Source organism: Gopherus evgoodei, chromosome 3 (assembly GCF_007399415.2).
Source record: "Gopherus evgoodei ecotype Sinaloan lineage chromosome 3, rGopEvg1_v1.p, whole genome shotgun sequence".
Taxonomy (NCBI): domain Eukaryota; kingdom Metazoa; phylum Chordata; order Testudines; family Testudinidae; genus Gopherus; species Gopherus evgoodei.
This window is the reverse complement of record NC_044324.1, coordinates 221,574,582-221,592,754: the sequence shown is the minus strand read 5'-3', so window position 1 is coordinate 221,592,754 and position 18,173 is coordinate 221,574,582. Positions and strand designations below refer to the sequence as shown.

Genomic DNA, 18,173 nt, shown 5'->3' with positions numbered 1-18,173 from the left:
CTTTTCCTAATGGTTCCTCATATTCTGTTTGCTTTTTTGACTGCTGCTGCAGCACATTGAGCAGATGTTTTCAGAGTACGATCAACAAAGGCGCCAAGATCTTTCTTGAGTGGTAACAGCTAATTTAGACTCTTCATTTTGTCTAGATAGTTGGATTATGTTCTCCAGGTGCGTCACTTTGCACTTAAAACATGGAATTGCATCTGCCGTTGTGTCACCCAGACACTCTGTTTAGTGAGAGCCCTTTGTAACTCTTTGCCTCCAATTGAAGCTACCAGCAGCACCCAGAGCCCATCCACAGACAAGCCCCGGCAGACCAAGGCACCCAGGGTAGGAGAAGGAGCAGCAACTGCCATCTCCCCACAACAGCCTGGATCCTGGGCTGTGACTAATGCCTGAGCTCGGAGCTGTCAAGGGTTCCACAGGGTCAGTGGAGAAACACTCAGGGCCTGTCAGACTCTTTCATGTGCTCCAATATTTCCTGGTTGGCAAAGGTGTGAGGGATGCTAGGGAATGTGTAGAGGAGATGAGCTCCAGCCACCTATCCCTGCTTCAGCAATTAGCAACAGCCTTCAAGTCCCAACGTCCTTTAGGACGTGCAATCTAAGAGCGTGTTTCCAGCCACCAGAGGTGGGTCACCATGCAGGCAGCTCTGCAGGACAAGTATCAGAGGGGTAGCTGTGTTAGTCTGGATTTGTAAAAGCAGCAAAGAATGCTGTGGCACCTTATAGACCAAAAGAAAGTTCATGCTCCAATACGTCTGTTAGTCTATAAGGTGCCACAGGACTCTGCTGCTTCTGCAGGACAGCGGCCCACTCCCAGTCTGCAGCCAATCGAATGACGCAATGGAGTGCTGACCAGAAACCCAGAGTGCCTGGGACTGGGCTGCATAGATCTGCACTTCCTGGGCCAAGCACTGAGCTGAAAGGCCTGGCTGCACAAAAGGAACGAAGTGCCTGGCAAATCACTCGCAGAGCCTGAGTTAGACACCTGGGCTCCCCGCCCAGTGAATGGGAACAAATACCTTAGACAGCAGTTCCCAAAAGCCAGCGTGCTGGGCAGGTAGCTGCCTCAGCCAGGCAATGGGAGACAGCAACTTGGGACGGGGTGTGTGTGTGTGTGTGGATGCTAAGGCCTACGCTGCCCCCAGACCTGGCTGTTCCAGTCCAGGCTGCAGGGCGGTGCCGACTGCTTGCGAATGAGCCAGAGCAAGAGTGACCAGACAGCAATTATGAAAAATCGGGATGGGGTGTGGGTAATAGGTGCCCATATAAGAAAAAGTCCCGAATATCGGGACTGTCCCTATAAAATTGGGGCATCTGGTCACCCTACCAGAGCCCTTCGCTTGGCGCCAGGTACCTGGGCCATTTTGCCAGGAGCCGGTGCGGCCCCCATATGGCTGCAGTCCCAGGGGTTCGTGCACTCCCTGGGGAGACGGGAGACCCAGGTCTGACCCCTCCGCTCTGCCAGAAGGGGGACGATGTTTGACCAGAGCTAGGAGGGGAGAGGAGAGGAGGCCATAAGTCTGTCTGTGAGGTTTATTTCTACCAGCTCCCAGTCACAAGCTGGTCTGTTATCAGTTAGCTCCTCCGAAATTGCAAGATTTGCTTTTCAGCCTTAGTTCAGTGAAACTCTCCTATTGTTTCACCTTCTTTTGGTACTCTGTGTAAGAACACATCGTGTGTTTCATTTTTACATGGAGAAGTTCTCCGCAAATCTCTGTAACACAATTTCAGAGTTAGCCAAACTATTAACCACATCAAGTGCTGCAGAATCCGCTATGGGAAGTTACTGTCGTCCTTTTTTCAGGCCTTGTCACGTTTAGATAGAGAGTGGAGAACTGTTTAAACTCCTCCAGTTGTTTTCCAGAGTTTCAGCTCAGTGGGGCTTTTACCTGCTCCATTCTTCCACCGAGACACTTTTCTTAGGCCATGGCTATGTGACACATTTTGCCGATGCAAGTTATATCGGCATAAAGCCTTCAACATTAGTACATTGCTCATGCACATGCATGCCTGGTTCCTTGCGTCGGCGCTGTGTGTACTCACCAGGAGAACTTGTATGTGCAGTGCAGTGCACTATGGGTAGGTATCCCAGCATGCAACCCACCCCTATCCAGTGCACTGTTCTGGAAAGTTTTGGCAATACACGGTAGGGCAGAAATGAGTCGCGCAGGGGTGACTGGCAGCCAGGAGTCAACTTCCCAGCATACAATTGTCTCCATCCCATATTGTCACCTATATCCATATTTTTCACACCTTTTAAAAAAAAAATCACAGGCGCCCCTGTGGCCCTCCTCACTATCTGCCATCTCCGACAGAAGCCTGGAGCCTGCACTGCTCTGCACTAGTCTCATGTGCATTGCAAGCACTGGGGGTTAGATGACCCTGGCCATCCCTTCTAACCCTATGGTTCTATGAGTCTATGGCACATGACCCTCCAATTTTTGGAGAGCTGCACAAAGAACCACATGAATGGGGAGCGTGATGATTCCTTGGAGGACAGATTGCTGTGGGACATAGCAAGAACCAAGGTAAAGTTGCTGGTGGCATTCATGGAGCAGCTGCAGATGGTGAAGCACTGCTTCTGGGCCTGAGAAACAAGCACTGATGGGTAGGATTGGATTGTAATGCAGGTTTGGGATGATGAGCAGCGTCTGCAGAACTTTCGGATGCGCAACCCCCCCTTCCTGGATCTGTGCGCCGAGCTCACCCCAACCTTCCAGCACCAGCACGAGAGCTGCACTGACAGTGGAGAAGCAAGTGGTGAGTGCACCGTGGAAACTTGCAATGCCGGATTGCTGCTGCTCAGTCGGAAATCAGTTTGGAGTTGGAAAATCCACTGCGGGGTATCGTTGTCATGCTAGTGTGCGGGGCCATTAATCGTCTTCTGCTACGCAGGACTGTGACTCTCGGCAATGTACAGGACATAGTGGGTGGATTTGCAGCAGTGAGGCTCCCAAACTGCGATGGAGCAATAGACAGCGCACACATCCTATTTTGGCACCAAGCCACCTTGCCACAGAGTGCATTGAGAGAAAGGGCTACTTTCTATGGTTAAGCAATTGTTGGTGATCAGGGGAGATGCTTCACCCACATCAAGGTGGGCTGGTCAGGGAAGGTGCATGACGCTCACATCTTTAAGAACACAGCTTTTCGGAAAGCTGCAAGCAGGAACTTTCTTTCCCAATCAGCTGATTACCACTGGCGATGCATAAATGCCAATAGTGATTCTGAGGGACCCAGACTACCCCTGGCTCATGAAGCCGTACACCTGCTACATTGACAGCACCAAGGAAAGATTCAGCTACCAGCTCAGCAGGTGCCGAATGACAACTGAATGTGCTTTTGGTAGATTGAAGGGATGCTGGCGTGGTTTACTCACAAGACTGGATCTTAGTGAAAAAAACATCCCAATGATTATAGCTGCCTGCTGTGTCCTGCATAATATCTGGGCAGCAAAGGGGAAAAGTTGCTGCTGGGGTGGAGGGGCTGTCTGATGAGTTTGAATGACCAGATCAAGAGCTATCAGAAGAGCTTAGAACGGGACTATATGGCTCAGGAAGTCTTTGAAGGAGTGTTGTGGTGGACTGTGCTCTCTCTGGCCTTGCTGTTTTAGGGCCAGGAAGGAATTGTGTGGTGATTGCTAGACATGTAGGAATATAACACTAGCAGTGCACCTATTAATTTTGTGGTGCTTATTGCATTTATGATTATTACACTGTGTGTGTCACTGATCTTATGAGTTGTCACTGTTCAATAACGGGGGTGCTTTCAGTACCACTAGCTGCTCTGTAGCATGTGTTGTGAAGTACTAAAGATTAATTATTCTCCAAACAATAGAATTTTGAATAACAAAACCAGTGCAAAGAAAAATCTGTGCAATTTAAAAGCAAATACATTAAAAACTTAGTAAAGTAATGGAACGGAACTTAACAAGGGGAACGAACATTCATGTCGATTTTAGCTACACATACAGCAAGTGTGGCTTTCACGGGTCAGTGTATGGGAAGCTGTGGTTGTCCTGACTGTCCCCTGGGTGGAGTGGTAGGGGTAGGGATGGAGCCCCTGATGTCACATGGAACGTTGAGCGGGTGATGTAGGGAGGCACGAGACTGGAGTTCTCCATGGGCTGCCAAGGGAGCCTGGGATTGTTGAACTTGTAGGTCCGCAAGAGTCTGCAGCAGCTGTGTTTGCTGGCAGAGAAGCCCCATTACATCCTGGTGCATTTCCCCTCTCCTTTTTCTGCTGGGATGCCTGGGCCCGTCTCCTGTCTGCTCTTTCCTTCTCCAGGCTGTCTGCAATGTTCACCCTCCAAACCCTGTGCTTGTGGTCCAATGCAGCACTGCCTTGCAGGATCTCATTGAACATATCATATGAGAACTTTTCTTTCTCCTGCTTATCTGGCTCAGGTGTTCTGTGGGTGTAGAGGTGGAGACCATTAAGAACATAATGGCGGCAGCAGCTGCAGATAAAACACGCAGAGGTACCATTGTCAGTACAGTCACAACGGAAAGCAGAAGTTAAGATTCAGAACTCCCTTCCCTTGCTCCCCTAAAGTTTTAAACAAGACGTGCTTCTTGGTACTTGTGCTTCGGAGCACCACCCACAGCCCTAGCCATGGGGAGCGCGGCCTGCCAGAAATGAGAGAATTGCTCGGTTGCATGAATCTAGCGGGATAGAGCATTGGCACTGAATACTGGCACTGTTTTTCACAGGCGGGGGTGATTTTAGCTGATATTTCACTCCGGAGAGTATCAAAGGCAGAGAGATCCCAGCTGCTGCTGGCGTCCCATATGCTGCCAGGGCTGTATGCTGCTAGCCCATGTACTGCAATGGTGCAAGCCAAAGTGATCGCTGAGTGACATGGGAAAGTGTCCTACCGCAGAGGAAGAAATAAGGCTGCCATCCTTGGAGACCTTTGGCAGAGGACTGCGGAGCGCCTCAAACCTCCATGAAAGTGTCATCGAGATGTCTCAGGAGGATTCAAGGGACATCCCTGTGCACATAAACTGCTTCACATGGTCCTCTGCTTACTCTAGGGGTCAATGAAAAGCCGATAGCAACTCTAGCTCTCCTGCTTGTATCACGACCTCTCCCAGCACGAGTAAATGAATGGAAAGGCAATAGCTGGGTCCTGCTAAGTGCCACTAGAACGTCCCTGTGATGGGAAATACAATTACACACTTACCTGAAGTTCCTTCCCCTGTATCAGGCTCCACAGCTGGGCCTGTGGTTGCATCTCAAATAAATCCTGGCTCCTGGCTTAGCTGCAGCCCCTCCCCCCCCCCGGTGGGGGTTGGAGTGTAGGAGGGGGCTCAGGGTGGGGACAGGATTGGGGTGCAGGGGTGAGGGCCCTGTCTGGGGGAGTGGGCTCGGGTGGGGCCAGAGAAGAGGGGTTTGGGGTGCAGGCTGCCCCAGGACTACGGCAGGGAAAGTGGACCCAGCCCCCAGCTCTTTCCCCACAGCAGCACCTGGGCTGCCTCTCCCCTGGCCATGTCAGGTCCAGGCTGGGTTGTGGCCAGGGGACGGGCACCTCTTCCCTGGCTGTGGCAGGTCTGAGCTGGCCTGGGTTAGGGCCCCTCTCCCCCGGCTGTGGCCCATGATGATTTCTCCCGCGCTGCCCTGCTGTTTCTCCCCAGGGAGTAGAGAGCAGCATGAAGTGAGGGGACAGGTTGAGGCCCCGTCCTCTCCAGTGCCATGAGCTCCATGGGCTTTCTAACAGCCCTGCCCACGTGGGCCTTGGCCCGACTCTGGGCCAGGATCTCTGCTAGTACGGGATTGCTGACACCCACCCCACAGTCCCATTGAGGCCTCAGTCAATGGGGTTTCCCATCCAACTCCAGGCACACCCCTACACCTCCACTGGACAGGCCAGCCCAGATAGCTGCTCGAGTCTCAGCTTGTGTCAGACAGTGGGGATCAGACCTTGCGCCATCCGCCCCTTCCCCTCTGTGGGGCCCTATAAAAGGCTTCCCTGGGTGAGCAGTTCCAAGCAGTGCTGGGCTCCCCAGGCCCGGCAGAGGGCTCCTTTTCCCCTGTGTTAGAGGGTTGGGTGCCAGATGGGGCCAGTCCTACCCGCCTTTCCTGCTGATCAGAAAAGGGACCCCCCACTTTCTGAGGCTGCTTGTTCCCTGTCTTGTGCATGGGGTGAGGGAAAGGGGAGATTACAGTTTGCAGTGTGTGGGGGGGGAGAACTAGTCCAGAGATTAGATTAGTGCGTCAATAACCCCTCAGCCGTGGCTGGATGTTTAGCCAGGCCCTGGGGGCTGTTCTCTCTTTCTGCAGGCGATCTAGGGTGGATACAATGCGGGCTCTGTCCACCTTTAAGAGGGTGAGGTCAGCCTTACCTGTGCTGGGGTAACCGGCCCCCCCCAGGTGAAGGGAGGGAGGCATTTGACCAAGAACCAGCCCTGCTGGGAGGTGTAAGGGGCAGCCTGGGCTCAGGGCAGGAGGGAGGGGTGTGTTACCCTTGGCCCAGAGGGCCTGGGGGATGGGAGCCAGCAAAGGGGCCGGGGGGGGGAGTGTTTGTCCTGGTGAGTGTGATGGTGTTGGGTGCAGTGCTTCCCTCTGATGTTATTTGGGGGGCAGCAGCAGGCTCTGATGCTGGAGGAGGTAAGACCCTGTTACAGGCTCAGACGAGGGAGTCAGACAGTCCCTCAGCCTCTGAGAGGTACAGGGTGGCTGCTGCAGAACAGGACCAGGAGTGTCCCCCCACCCTCCCTTGAACTCTCCTGGCCTCGGGAAGCAGCATGTCTGTTGCCATCTCTCTTGTACCTACCCTGTTCTCTGTGGCCCACCCCCAGGGGCAGGGCTGGCTTGTTCCCCTTCCTCTGGTCTCTGTACCCTCTGCATTCCCAGCCCTTGGCCCTCCGGCGTTATCCCTCGCCTGCTCCTAACGTGTGGAGGCTCTCCCCTCCTGCTGGGGCCCCTAGCTTGGGTTCTGTTGTGAAGCTTCTCATCCGATAGCACCTCTCCCCTGGGCTACCCCTCCTCTCCCTGCCCCCCCGACTGACCTGGGGGTGACTGGTTCTGCTGAGTGGGGGAGGAATGGGATATCCAGTTGGGGCCCCCACTCCCCCCCCCAAGATAGCTGCTATCAGCGAGGATGCTGGGAGAAAGGGAACTGGGCCCCTTTTTGTGCTGTCTTTAGCTGCTTGTAAGGCAACCACTTGAGTCTCCAAAGAAATCAAAGGACCTTGTGTGAAACAGATGGGATAGGTGGGTCCTAGCTTCCAGTCATGATCTAAAGCCAGAGCTTTGTATCTTGCTGTGTAGACCTTGGCGTAGGAACTGCCAGGTTGGGTCAGAGCCATGGCCCAGCTACTCTGATAGCCTGTCTCCCACTGTGGTCAGGATCAGCAGCTTCACAGGAACGTGGGAGAACCTTGAGTGGACAGCTTCAGAATAAGCTGCCCACAAGGGGAGTTTCTCCCAGCTCCACCAGTTTGTGTCTGCCTTCTGCCCTGAAATGAGGGTTTATAGCCCTTATTTTCATGTTGTCTATGGGGACTGTGGATGTTCCTGTGCGTATTAATGTCCAGTTGTTTGCTGAACCCGGCTATGCTCTTGGCCTCAATGATATCTTGTGGTACTGAGTTCCACAGGCTAATCAAATGTTAAATCTTGGCATGACTTGGGGGTTGTGAGAGGTTGCTGGACCATAGGAAGAGGAGGGCAGTGGCTGCTTTCAGCTCGGCTGGGGGCTCATGGCAGGTCTTTAACACAGGAAAGTGCTGACCTAACCCCCTAGGCATCCACTGGGGTGGAGGTGGGAGCTGAGTGGCTCCCAAGGCCAGAAGCCTTCACCAACCTCTGGTGGGGAAGGGCAATAAACTGAGCTAATCCCCTTGTGGTCCAATCCTGGCACAGGGACTAGAAATAACCCAGGGCAGAGGCCTACAGCTCCCCTGCCCGCACGCCGCCTGGCCTGGCCTGCATAGTCCCTGATTCCCCACCCCCGGCTCGACCCCAGCCTCTCCTCGTTCTAATTCCAGCTTGTCCCTGCTCTGTCCCGGGCCAGGCCCGCGCTACCGCCCCGCAAGCATTCATGGGGCTCTGTCCCTTTAAGAGCCTCCCTAGTCCTCGGCCCCTCCGGCTGACGTCGAGCGTGAGCACAAGCGCCCCAGGAATGTATGCAAATCAAGCCCCGCCCCCGGGCCAATGGGAAGCGCCGCTCGGGTCTCCCTCGTCCAATGCCGAGCGAGGCCCGCCAGAGGGCGGCCAATGGGCGGGAGGCGCCGGCTCGCACCATATAAGGAGCGGCTTCGCCATAAAAGGCAACATTGTATCGCTTTATATGGGGGGAAAGTGGCGCGCGGGCGGCGGGCAGGAGCAGGCGCCCGAGCGGGTCCGTCTGTAGCGGGAGCGAGCGGGGCCAGGCCGGGAGGCGGAGGCGGGGGCCGGGCCGGAGCAGCCGGCGCGGGGCCCATGGCAGCGCCGGCCTGACCCGCCCTCGGGTCCCTGCGCGGCTCCCTCGCTCTCCCTCCGCGGCACCATGTTACCCAGCCAGGCCGGGGCCGGGGCCGGGAACGGCGCTGCCGCCCTGGCCCGCGGCTCCGCCATGGGCCTGGCCCGGGCCGCCTCGGGCCGGCCGGGGCCGGGGCGCCGCGCGGCGCGAACGGCGGCGGAGCGGGGCCCCGGGGCCCTGGCAACGGCGCGGGGCTGGCGGGGGGCCGCTTCGAGCGGGAGCGGGACGCGGCGGCGGCCGGGGCCGGGGCCGGGCCCGGGCCGCTCTACAGCGGCAGCGAGGGCGACTCGGAGTCGGCGGACGAGGACGAGCTGGGCAGCGGCGAGCGGCGCGGCCTGAAGCGGAGCCTGGCGGACGTGGAGCTCGGGGTGGTGGTGGGGCCCGAGGCGGCGGCGGCGGCGGCCGCGGGCTACGGCGGGGTGAGCGGGGCCGTGAGCGGGGCCAAGCCCGGCAAGAAGACCCGGGGCCGGGTCAAGATCAAGATGGAATTTATCGACAACAAGCTGCGGCGCTACACCACCTTCAGCAAGCGGAAAACCGGCATCATGAAGAAGGTACCGGGCTGGGGGGAGCGCCCGGGGTAGGGAGCGCCCGGGCCTTTGCGGAAGAGGGGCCCCAATAGCCGCCCCGGGGGTGGGGGCGGCTCGGGACACGGGGGCCCGGAGCAACCCCTCTGCCAGCCCGGAGCAGCCGCGGACCTGCGGCTTGGGAAGGTGCGGAGGGTGCTCCCCTGCGAGTGTCCCCGCACCCCAGGGTGCCAGCCCGGGGCGGAGTGGGAAAGGGACACGGGGCGGCTTCCTTTAGTCACAGCTGGGACTTGTCACCTCTCCCCCTTCTGAAGCTGGGACCAGAGAACGAGGCTTCCCCCCCGCCCCGAGGCTCCGCTGGGCCAGACAGGGGCCTGGCCTGGCATTAAACCTGCGGTAGCTAGCCCGACGCTGGTGGTTGGGGTGCAGGCTGAGCCCAGTGGAGGGGTAGTCGGAGAGGGCGGTTTGGGTGTGCTGAGGCGGGCACGCTGGAAACACAGAGAGACACTTGGGTGAGGATGAGCCAGCTCTTGGGTGGCCCTTAGACCCTTCTGTAATCAACGTGATTGATGATGATAGAGACTCTTGGCTCAAGGAGACCAGTCATATCCAGCAGCAGATTGACCAGGTACTAAACTGCCCACATGCAGCGCCTAGGGAAATACTGTGAAGTGTTGATGTTTCAGGGCTCCCATTAGATGGGGAGGAGGGAAGGTGTTTTTAAAGGGGTGTAAATCCTGTTTACACCCATGGGGCTAAGTGGTATTCAAAACACTGGCTAAAGAATAGTCACAAACACGCTGTAAATCATTACCTCTCCTGTTCTAGCCCCGCTGTGCGCAAAGGGAAACCTCCGTACCCCGTGAGTGGGGGTGGTATTGCCATACCCACGCTAGTGCCCTGCCCAATCTAGTGCCGACTGACCCAGCTGGAGAGAGCATTCTAGAGTCTTGAACTCTGCAACAGTCGGGACTCATTTCGCTATTTGGCCTAACTGGTCCCATAGCTTGTTCCTAGGCGTGACCGGGTGAAGTTTTGTACAGCCCTAATAGATCCCTTCCCTCAGAGTTCGCACCCCCAACACACTGAGTTAAGCTTTGCTGCCCCCCCAAAGTGTTCGCCAAGCCATGCTTGGCGCATCTCTAGCTCCCTTCCTTGGAAGTCAGTCCCTCTTGCCCATAGATCTGCTTCCCAGTTCCCAGCTCCTGATGTGTTTCTGGTTCTGAAGTCCAGAACAGAACATGTTCCAGATGTGTTTTACCAGAGCTGCAGAGCAGATCTGTTATTGTCCAGCCTTTACTTGATGCTTTTACATGTGATCTGCCCTACTCAGCAGACTTGCTTCCTAGCATCAAGAGATCTTGACTGTAGCAAGAGGGGAGAGAACAACCCAAAAATGCAGTATTGATATTAAGGTGGTGGCCCAGCCTCTCCCAAAAAGTTTCAGGGCAGACTTGGGATGCTGGGTTGTTGCTCTGAACGTAATGGTGTGACCCAATGCTCTGCCCATCCGAACTGAGGAGTGAAACATTGAGTGGGATGCCCTCCATCAGCTGTCTAGCATCTCCACTTGAGCGCATGGAGGTGTGGCCAGCCAAGAGTTAGAGAAGCATGGGGACCGCTACACCTGGCTGGCTAGCAACTCAAGGGAAGGTGACCGGGTGTACGCTATCACGTGAGTGCAGCCGTCTCAGCCAGCCGGGTGAACAGTGTGCCGAGGGGCTGTTCTCTTCAGCACTCCAGCGAATCCCACTTTATAGACGATACTGGGAGACATCAGCCTGGGTCAAGGGCTCTTTGGCATCGTCTCCTCCATCTCAAGGGCTGAGCTGAGCCAGTTGGGGTTTGAACCATGGAAATGGGGGTAAGCAGGGATGGAGCAGGTTTGTAGAGGAGACACCGTTATTTAGGCTAAGCCCAAGGCAGCCTGGGAGAACAGGCAGCACAATGTCAGGAAATGCGAAGTACTGGCCATTAGAGGGGGAAACTTGACCTGGTCATACAGGTTACTGGGCTCTACTGTCAGGTGAGAGCGGGACCTGGGCATCGTTGTGGGGAGCTCTCAAAACTATCCAAAAATTGGACCCGATATTCAGAGGACTGAGGAACAGGATGGACGACGATGCCATTATATGGGTCAGTGGGCACCGTGTGTCGTTCTGCCACTGCATCTCTCCCGGGAGTTTACGGAGCTAGAGCAGTTTAGAGACTGCTCAGGTGCCAGGAGGGCTCCTCTCGGGAGAGCCATTCGTTCCCCTAGGAAGGAGACGAATTAGAGAGGATGTGATAAAAGTTGATTAACAATGAGTGGGGCAGAGGAGGGAGACCCTTGGTGTACCCAGGTTCAAAAAGGGATTGGGCATCTCCATGGCTACCGCGAATACCCAGTGTTGTTATGGTAGAGCCTTTCCCGAATTGTAACCCTTCTGCCTCTGAGCTTACGCCAGTCTGCTGTGTGCCGATGTGTCTGGGAAACGCCATGTGTGCAGGGCGCCTCTGGGCCAGTACAATGTGATTCCTCCGGGGTAGAGTGGGAAGCTGCTGGGAGAGGGTCCAGGCAGCCGATGGGGGTAGAGAGTTGCCTGTGAGGGGCTGCCATGCTGTGCCGTGGGCATCGGGGCTCCTGAGGCTTCTCCGGGAATCTCTGCTGGGCCTGTACCAAACTGGGAAGAATCTGGAGCTGTGGCAGGTTGCCCTTGAGCGCAGGGCTGTACCTTGCTGGTGAGAAGGGTGGCCGGGTCTGTACCTTCGGAAGCCAACTGCTGTGATTCTGTACCACTGATGCATGCGGTGACGTTGCTGGGGATGAGCTGAGGGTGGTGCACCTGACTGCTGACTACCCTCTGGCAGTACCCCCTTGTCCTTCCTGGCTGTGGCTGGTGGCATGCAGGGCACACGGGGGCAGGTGATGCCATCGGAGGGGCAGGGAAGGCGAAGTTGGCAGGGTCAGTGGAAGCAGAGCCAGCTGCTAACATGCCCTCCTTGAAGTGCAGCTAAACAGTGCTTTGCCAGGACCCCAGCCCTGTCTCCTCCGGCCGTGACTGCTCTGCACGGCTGGGGCTGTGCTGTATGTTGCTCTGTGCTTGGCAGCGTCCGGGGGGGGACCTCCTGCAGTACGGTGTTTCTTCCCCGCTAGCCTGGTGCGGCAGTCTTGCCGGTGTAACTGACCTGCCTGGAACGGATTTGTCACCGCTCCCTGAGAGCCCGCACCAGGGATTGCCCTGATTTGACTAAAGCTGCTCAGAAAGCTGGGCTGCTGCTGCCTCTGGCTTCTGGGCTGGGCTGCTCCTTGGATCTTTGGGTGCTTGTGGGCCTGAGACAGCACTGCTGCCCCCCCGGGGTGCTCTGCTGGGGACCAGTGGGGCAAGCAGCTTCCCTCTGCAGGCTGTGGGTGCTGGGGCTCGGGAAGGCGTTGGTCCTCTGGCTGGGACTGCTCTAGTGGTTTCTGTCCCTGTTCCCCCTCTTGCCCAGGGCAGGCTGGCCCCCGTGAGCTGCTCTGAGCATGCTGGGAAAGGCCAGTGGCCAGCCTGTGCTCCCAGGGGCTGGGTTCAGGCTAACCATTGCAAAGGCAGAGCATAGCGCTAGCCGCCACTGTCCCTCCGGGGAAAGCTCTGCCTGCCCCGAATGCTGCAAAGCACCGGAGCAGCAGTTTGCCAGTCTCACTGGGGGGGGTGTTCCCACTAGACCAGGGGGTGCCTGCCTGAGCGTGCGGAGCAAGGAGGAGGTGGTGAGTTGAGCTGTCCCATGTCTGTCTCGCCCACTTCAGAGGGCCACATGGGTGGGCAGCCTAGGGAAGCAGAGGTCAGTGCTGGGCCTGGTTTGACACCTCCGTGCTCTGGCAGGGTGCTGGTGCCAGGCGCTGATGAGATGACTGGGGGAGCTGCAAACGGCTGCTGGGCCAGGGCAGTAACACAGGCGCCTGGCAGCAGGGACCTGCAGCTAGTGTGCTCTGGTGGTGTTCCCCGGATCCTTGGTGGCAAGGAGACAAGTGCCGTACCCGGAGCAGCTGGACATGCAGGGGGGCGGTGGTCAGCAAACAACATGGGGCTCTGTCTTGTTTCAGCTCCAGCCTGCCAACCTGGGAGAGGTCTGGGCCCCAGCAGCCGTGTCCGGCTTGTGCTGGGTTCGGTGGGACAGTCTCGGGATGAGTCCGGGATGAGTGTTAGGAGCTCACTTGCTCTTGGAACGCCATAGCCAAGTGCTGCTGTGTCCCGTCGGCCCTTCCCTTGCCCTGCTGGCTGACTTCCACGGCAGTGGGGTTTGAGGGGCAGGACATGGTGGGACGTTTTCTCGGTGCTGTGGTGCACAGGTGCTCACTCCTGGACCTCTTGTTACCAGGGGAGATGGTAGAGCCTTTCCCAGAACCCTGCTTGCCTCCGTCCCTAGAGACGTGAAGGGAAAGAAGGTAGATGGCAGACATCCCTGGCAGCGCCGCACTGTGCTCTTGGGCTTGGGGGGTTTCCCGGGGAGCTGCAGGGAACCTGTGCCCTGCTGTGCTGGCAGGCAGACAGGACCCCCACTGGGTGCTGGTCCTGTCCAGGGGATCAGGGGGCCATCTCCCTCACAGCGGGGCAGCCCCCTTCCTGCCTGGGCGAGGGCTGACTGCCCTGCTGCGTCGCTGAGGCTGCCAGAGCTCTGGTGTTGTTGGGCAGGGCGGATCCCCTGGCTGTCGCCGGCTGCAGCAGGAGGATTGGCTGGGGGCACCTGTGGCCTGGGGGGTCTGGCTGGCTCTCATGGTGTGGGTGGAGGAGGACTTGAAGCCAGGCAGCCCTGGTGGAGCCTAGCTCTCTGCTGCCGGGGCTGTGTGCAGCCCATGGGCTGGGGGCGCTGGCTGTTGCTGGGTCGGGGAGCCCAGGGCAGCCCAGAGGCCTCGTGGGGCTGGTGCTGTGCAAACCCAGGGGGAGACAGGCACAGCCTAAGAGCCTGGTAGCAATCTGGCTGTGGGGGAGAAATGGGGCTGAGGCTTGGACGAGCTCTGCCCGTGGCAGCCGTGCCCTGGGAGAAGCTGCCTGGGATTTGCCGGGGGCAGGCCTTAGGCTGGCAGGGGTGGGGGGGGCGTTCAGGACACTGCAAAGACATTGGCAGGAGCAGGCAGGCAGGCAGTCGAGGTGGCTGGCGACTATGTGACAAGAGAAGTGGGGTGGGGTGGTGCCGGGAAGGGCCCTGATGAAGAGGATGCTGGGGGGTGGTTCAGGCAGAACAGCCGGCCTGGGAGATGTTTTGGGGGGCAGCACCAACGTCCATGTGAGTGGCTGGCTGAGTTCAGGGCATGTGGCTCACAGGTGTGAGAGGAAGCAGTGGGGCAGGCCACACATGGCTGAGGGCTCGGGGGAGGGGGGACTTTGGGGGTTCCGGTGACCCCTACAGACCTGGGCCCTGCTGGGGAAAGGTAGAGGTAGGTAACGCTGGCGTCTCCAGTGAGGACAGCGCTGGCCCCGGCCTGTGGCTGACCGGTGTTCCCTCTGCTGCCTTGCAGGCCTATGAGCTCTCCACCCTGACGGGCACTCAGGTGCTGCTGCTGGTTGCCAGCGAGACAGGCCACGTGTACACGTTTGCCACGCGGAAGCTGCAGCCCATGATCACCAGCGAGACGGGGAAGGCGCTGATCCAGACATGCCTGAACTCCCCGGACTCACCCCCCCGGTCCGACCCCACCACCGACCAGCGCATGAGTGCCACGGGCTTCGAGGAGACCGACCTCACCTACCAGGTGTCGGAGTCCGACAGCAGCGGCGAGACAAAGGTAACCCCCTCTCCTCTGTGCTCGTGGGCACGGCCGGCTCAGGCCCTGGCAGCCTGCCTGGTCTCTGCCCAGCGTGCGGACCACCCTGTTGCAGGGATCAGCTTGAAGGCTCCTCTCCTGCTGCCCAGACTGGGGAGCTTGCAGGGCCAACTGGGGCTGCGTGCTAGATCTTGGGGGGACTCACCCCTGCAGTTCCTTGGCATAGTATCCTAGGGCCTAGTCTGCCGGCCTGGGTGCTGGACCCCCTCCTTCGCTCCCTGCCCCTGTGAGCTGGGTCCCCCTCCCTGTGGTGGGGCTGTGCCTCAGTTTCCCTGGGGTGATGATTGGGTTGGAGCGGGAGGATAGTTTCCTGGCCTGGGCTGCTATGAGGTCAGTGCTGCAGTCCCCTGCCCACCTGTGGCTCGCTGGCTAGGAGCTGCAGAGCCGCTCTCCCCTCGGTGGGGGGGGGGTGACAGGTGTCACTGCCCCTGCAGGCGCCCCCCCCCCCCCCCGCCGCTGCCCCTCACCCTGTTATCTCTCCTTCGGCGTCTCCATGCTCTTGCTCTCATTGATAAAAATTTGATTCTGCCTCCATGGCCATATAAGGTCTGGTTTCCCTCGCCAGAGTCCCTGGCAGGGCCCCTCACATTCCTTATAAGCTGCAGCTGTCTCTTGCTTTGGGGCCGGGTTGGAAGGGGGCAGGGAGGACATGGGGAATGGAATCGCTTGGCTGGCCGGTCCGTTCCTCCTCTGCTGGCTCGGGCTCTCGCTAGCCCTGCTGCCGGTGGCGTGCCAAGAACATGGGGCTGTTGCTCTGCCCTGGGGACTCCCAGGGGCTGGCTTGCTGGCTGGGACCCTCCTGGCTTTAGGAGCCCCTGTGCCGTCCGTGTCCCCCTGCTGGGAAAGGCTCAGTCATGGGGGCTGGCAGCTGGGGGAGATGAGCCATCTGGGGACATGGGCCCCCAGCGAGGGACCACGTGGTGCCCGGGGGGAGGGGAAGGAGGCTGGGCAGGCCGTGGCCTTGCTTCCCAGGATGGCTGCCAGAGCCTCTGGCAGGGGGATTGCCACCCTCTCTTGGTACCAGTCCCGGTGGGGGTCTCGGGTCTGCGCTCGCCGTGCGGGGTGTCTGCCAGTGGATCTCCTGGCTCCATGGTGGGAAGGAGCAGGCAGGCCGAGGGCCCAGTGGGGCGCCGCAGGTGGACAGGCTGTTATGCTGAGGGTACCTGGGGTGGGGTGTAGCTACCCCCTGCTGTGCGCTGGGCAGTGTGAGTGGCTGAGCCCCGGGGGGCGGGGGGGTTTGGTGTGGAAGCCACCCCTCAAGGATGACTTCCCTGCTCTGTGCTGCGCTGCACAACCGGACTGGGGCATTGGAAAACTCCTGCCCCCCATGGCACCTCCGCTGGGGCAATATTGGCACAGTCCTGAGCAGCAGCCACCCCGTTTCCTGCTGTCCCATCTGCTCCCCTGAAGTCGGTGGCTTCCTGGCTATCACAGCCCCCCAAGCGGGGTTCCCAGGCTCTCTGGACACACACTACAGCCTGGAAAGGCAGAGGAATGGAGCATCTGAGGGGGATCTTTGTTAAAACCTTCCACCCCGTGCCCTGCAGCTGAGCCCATGGTGTGGGTGACCCTGGCCCTTGCTGGGCTGGCAGGCTGAGGGGGGAAGGAAATTGGGCATCTGTGGAGATCTGCTAGCACTGGCAGTAAGGGGACTGCCGCAGCACCCCAGCCCTGTGCTGGAGCCCATGGCGAGGGGGGGGCAGTATGCTGCCTGTCAGTGGGCCGACCGACCATCTGCGGCACGGGCAGCCTGTGCACGCCCCTCTGCTGGCTTCGTCTCACACCTCGTTTTCTGCAGCTGGGGATCCTTCCCCGCTTCTCTCTCAGCCCTGCCCCTGCTGGCAGTGTGCCCTGCGCGTGCCCAGCAGGGTGACGGAGCCATGCGGCATGCCCAGCACGACTCTCCAGGAAGCTGAGCTGGGACCGGAGTCCTGATGCCCTGTACCACTGCCTCAGGGCTGAGTCTCCATGACTGCACAAGCCGCGGCCGCCCAGCCCTGGAAAAGCAGAAGCGTGTCTGTCATGAGCGCTCACACTGCAGAGCTCTCTCGGTTCAGAGGGCCCAAGGCCAGAAGAGCCCATTGTGCTCATCCCTCCTGACACCTGTAAAGCGCAGTCCAGACAGCCTCCCCCAGCAACTCTGGCATGGGGCCCAGAACGTCAGTTTGTGCTCGAGCCGGGCTCTGCCGAAGAGATCCAGTTGTGATGTAAAGTCTCCAAGTGTCGGAGAATCCACAAGCCCAGGGTTAATGATCTTCGCTGGTAGAAGTTGACGTCTTTTTTCCAATCCGAATGTGTCTAGAGTCTGCTTCCAGCCGTGGGATCTTGTCTGTGTTTGTGGGGTTGGAGCACCCTGCTAGCCAAAATCTCTTCCCTGTCTACGCACTTGTAGATTGCAATCAAGTCATCTCTCGGATAAACTGCCTGGCTGGGCCTCCTTCAGTCTCTGGCTGTGGGAGGTGTTTTCCAGATCACTCTCCTCCAGGCGCCCTGCTGCAGAGCCCTCTCCAATTTGTTCACATCTTTCTCTTTGGTTGAAGTGTGGACCCAGTATCCAGTAACCATCTCCCCAGTGCTGTATACGGTGATGACCCCCATGCTTCCTGCTTCTGCTTGATATTCCCCTGCTTTGCAGCCAAGGATCTGGCCCCTCCTTCCTACAGCATCCTGGCACTGGGAGCTGGTGTTCAGCCGATTGTCAGCCATGACCCACCCTCAAGTCCTTTTCAGAGTCCCTGCGTTCCGGAATAAAAGCCTCCATCCTGGGGCTTTGCTCCTCACGTCTGCCCTGGTGTTGGGCTGTATTAAAATCCATGTCAAAGGATCCCGCTTGACCAGCGATCCCGATCACTGAGTGTCCTGTCGTCTGCATGTTTTACCGACAAGGACGTCAGATTTTCTTCTGGATCATCGATAGACATTGAATTAGTGCTAAGCTGGGTACGGAGCCCCACGGGCCCCCACAGCTAGTTACTTTCTGAGCTCTGTCGGGAAGCTGGGCCTTGGGCTATGTGGAGTGTAGCGGGTGGCGCTGAGTCTGAGGACAGGATGTCTCACAGTTACCATATCACCTGATCTTGTGATCTCATCGGAAACGACAGCTGGCTTGTTTCCCGAAGACCCATTTCCCCCATGATCCTGTTGACTAGCATTAATTATACCCCGACCCTTTAATTCTTGGCTGATTGCTCCCAGTACCAGCTTTGCCAGGAGTTTGCCCAGGATTGAGGCCAGGCTAACCAATTGGGTGACCCAGTGTGCCCTGGTATGTTGGCACAACATTAAGGGTGTTTTTTTTGCTGATTCTCGGGCATTTCCAAGAGTTGCTGACCAGTCAGCGTTCCTGGGTGCAGCTGCAGCCCCGCCTCCCACGGCAAGTGTGTGGGAGATGCGTG

The 18,173-nt window shown here is 58.3% G+C and overlaps 1 protein-coding gene across 1 annotated transcript in view; it reads left to right on the top strand.

Annotated features, from left to right (window-relative positions):
- Nucleotides 1-8,496: 8,496 nt before the first annotated feature.
- Nucleotides 8,497-18,173, top strand: part of SRF (serum response factor) — a 36,356-nt gene continuing 26,679 nt past the window's right edge. The window contains 3 exon segments of the mRNA XM_030558146.1: nucleotides 8,497-8,610; nucleotides 8,613-9,023; nucleotides 14,473-14,739. Of these exon segments, the coding sequence (XP_030414006.1) occupies nucleotides 8,497-8,610; nucleotides 8,613-9,023; nucleotides 14,473-14,739 (792 nt within the window).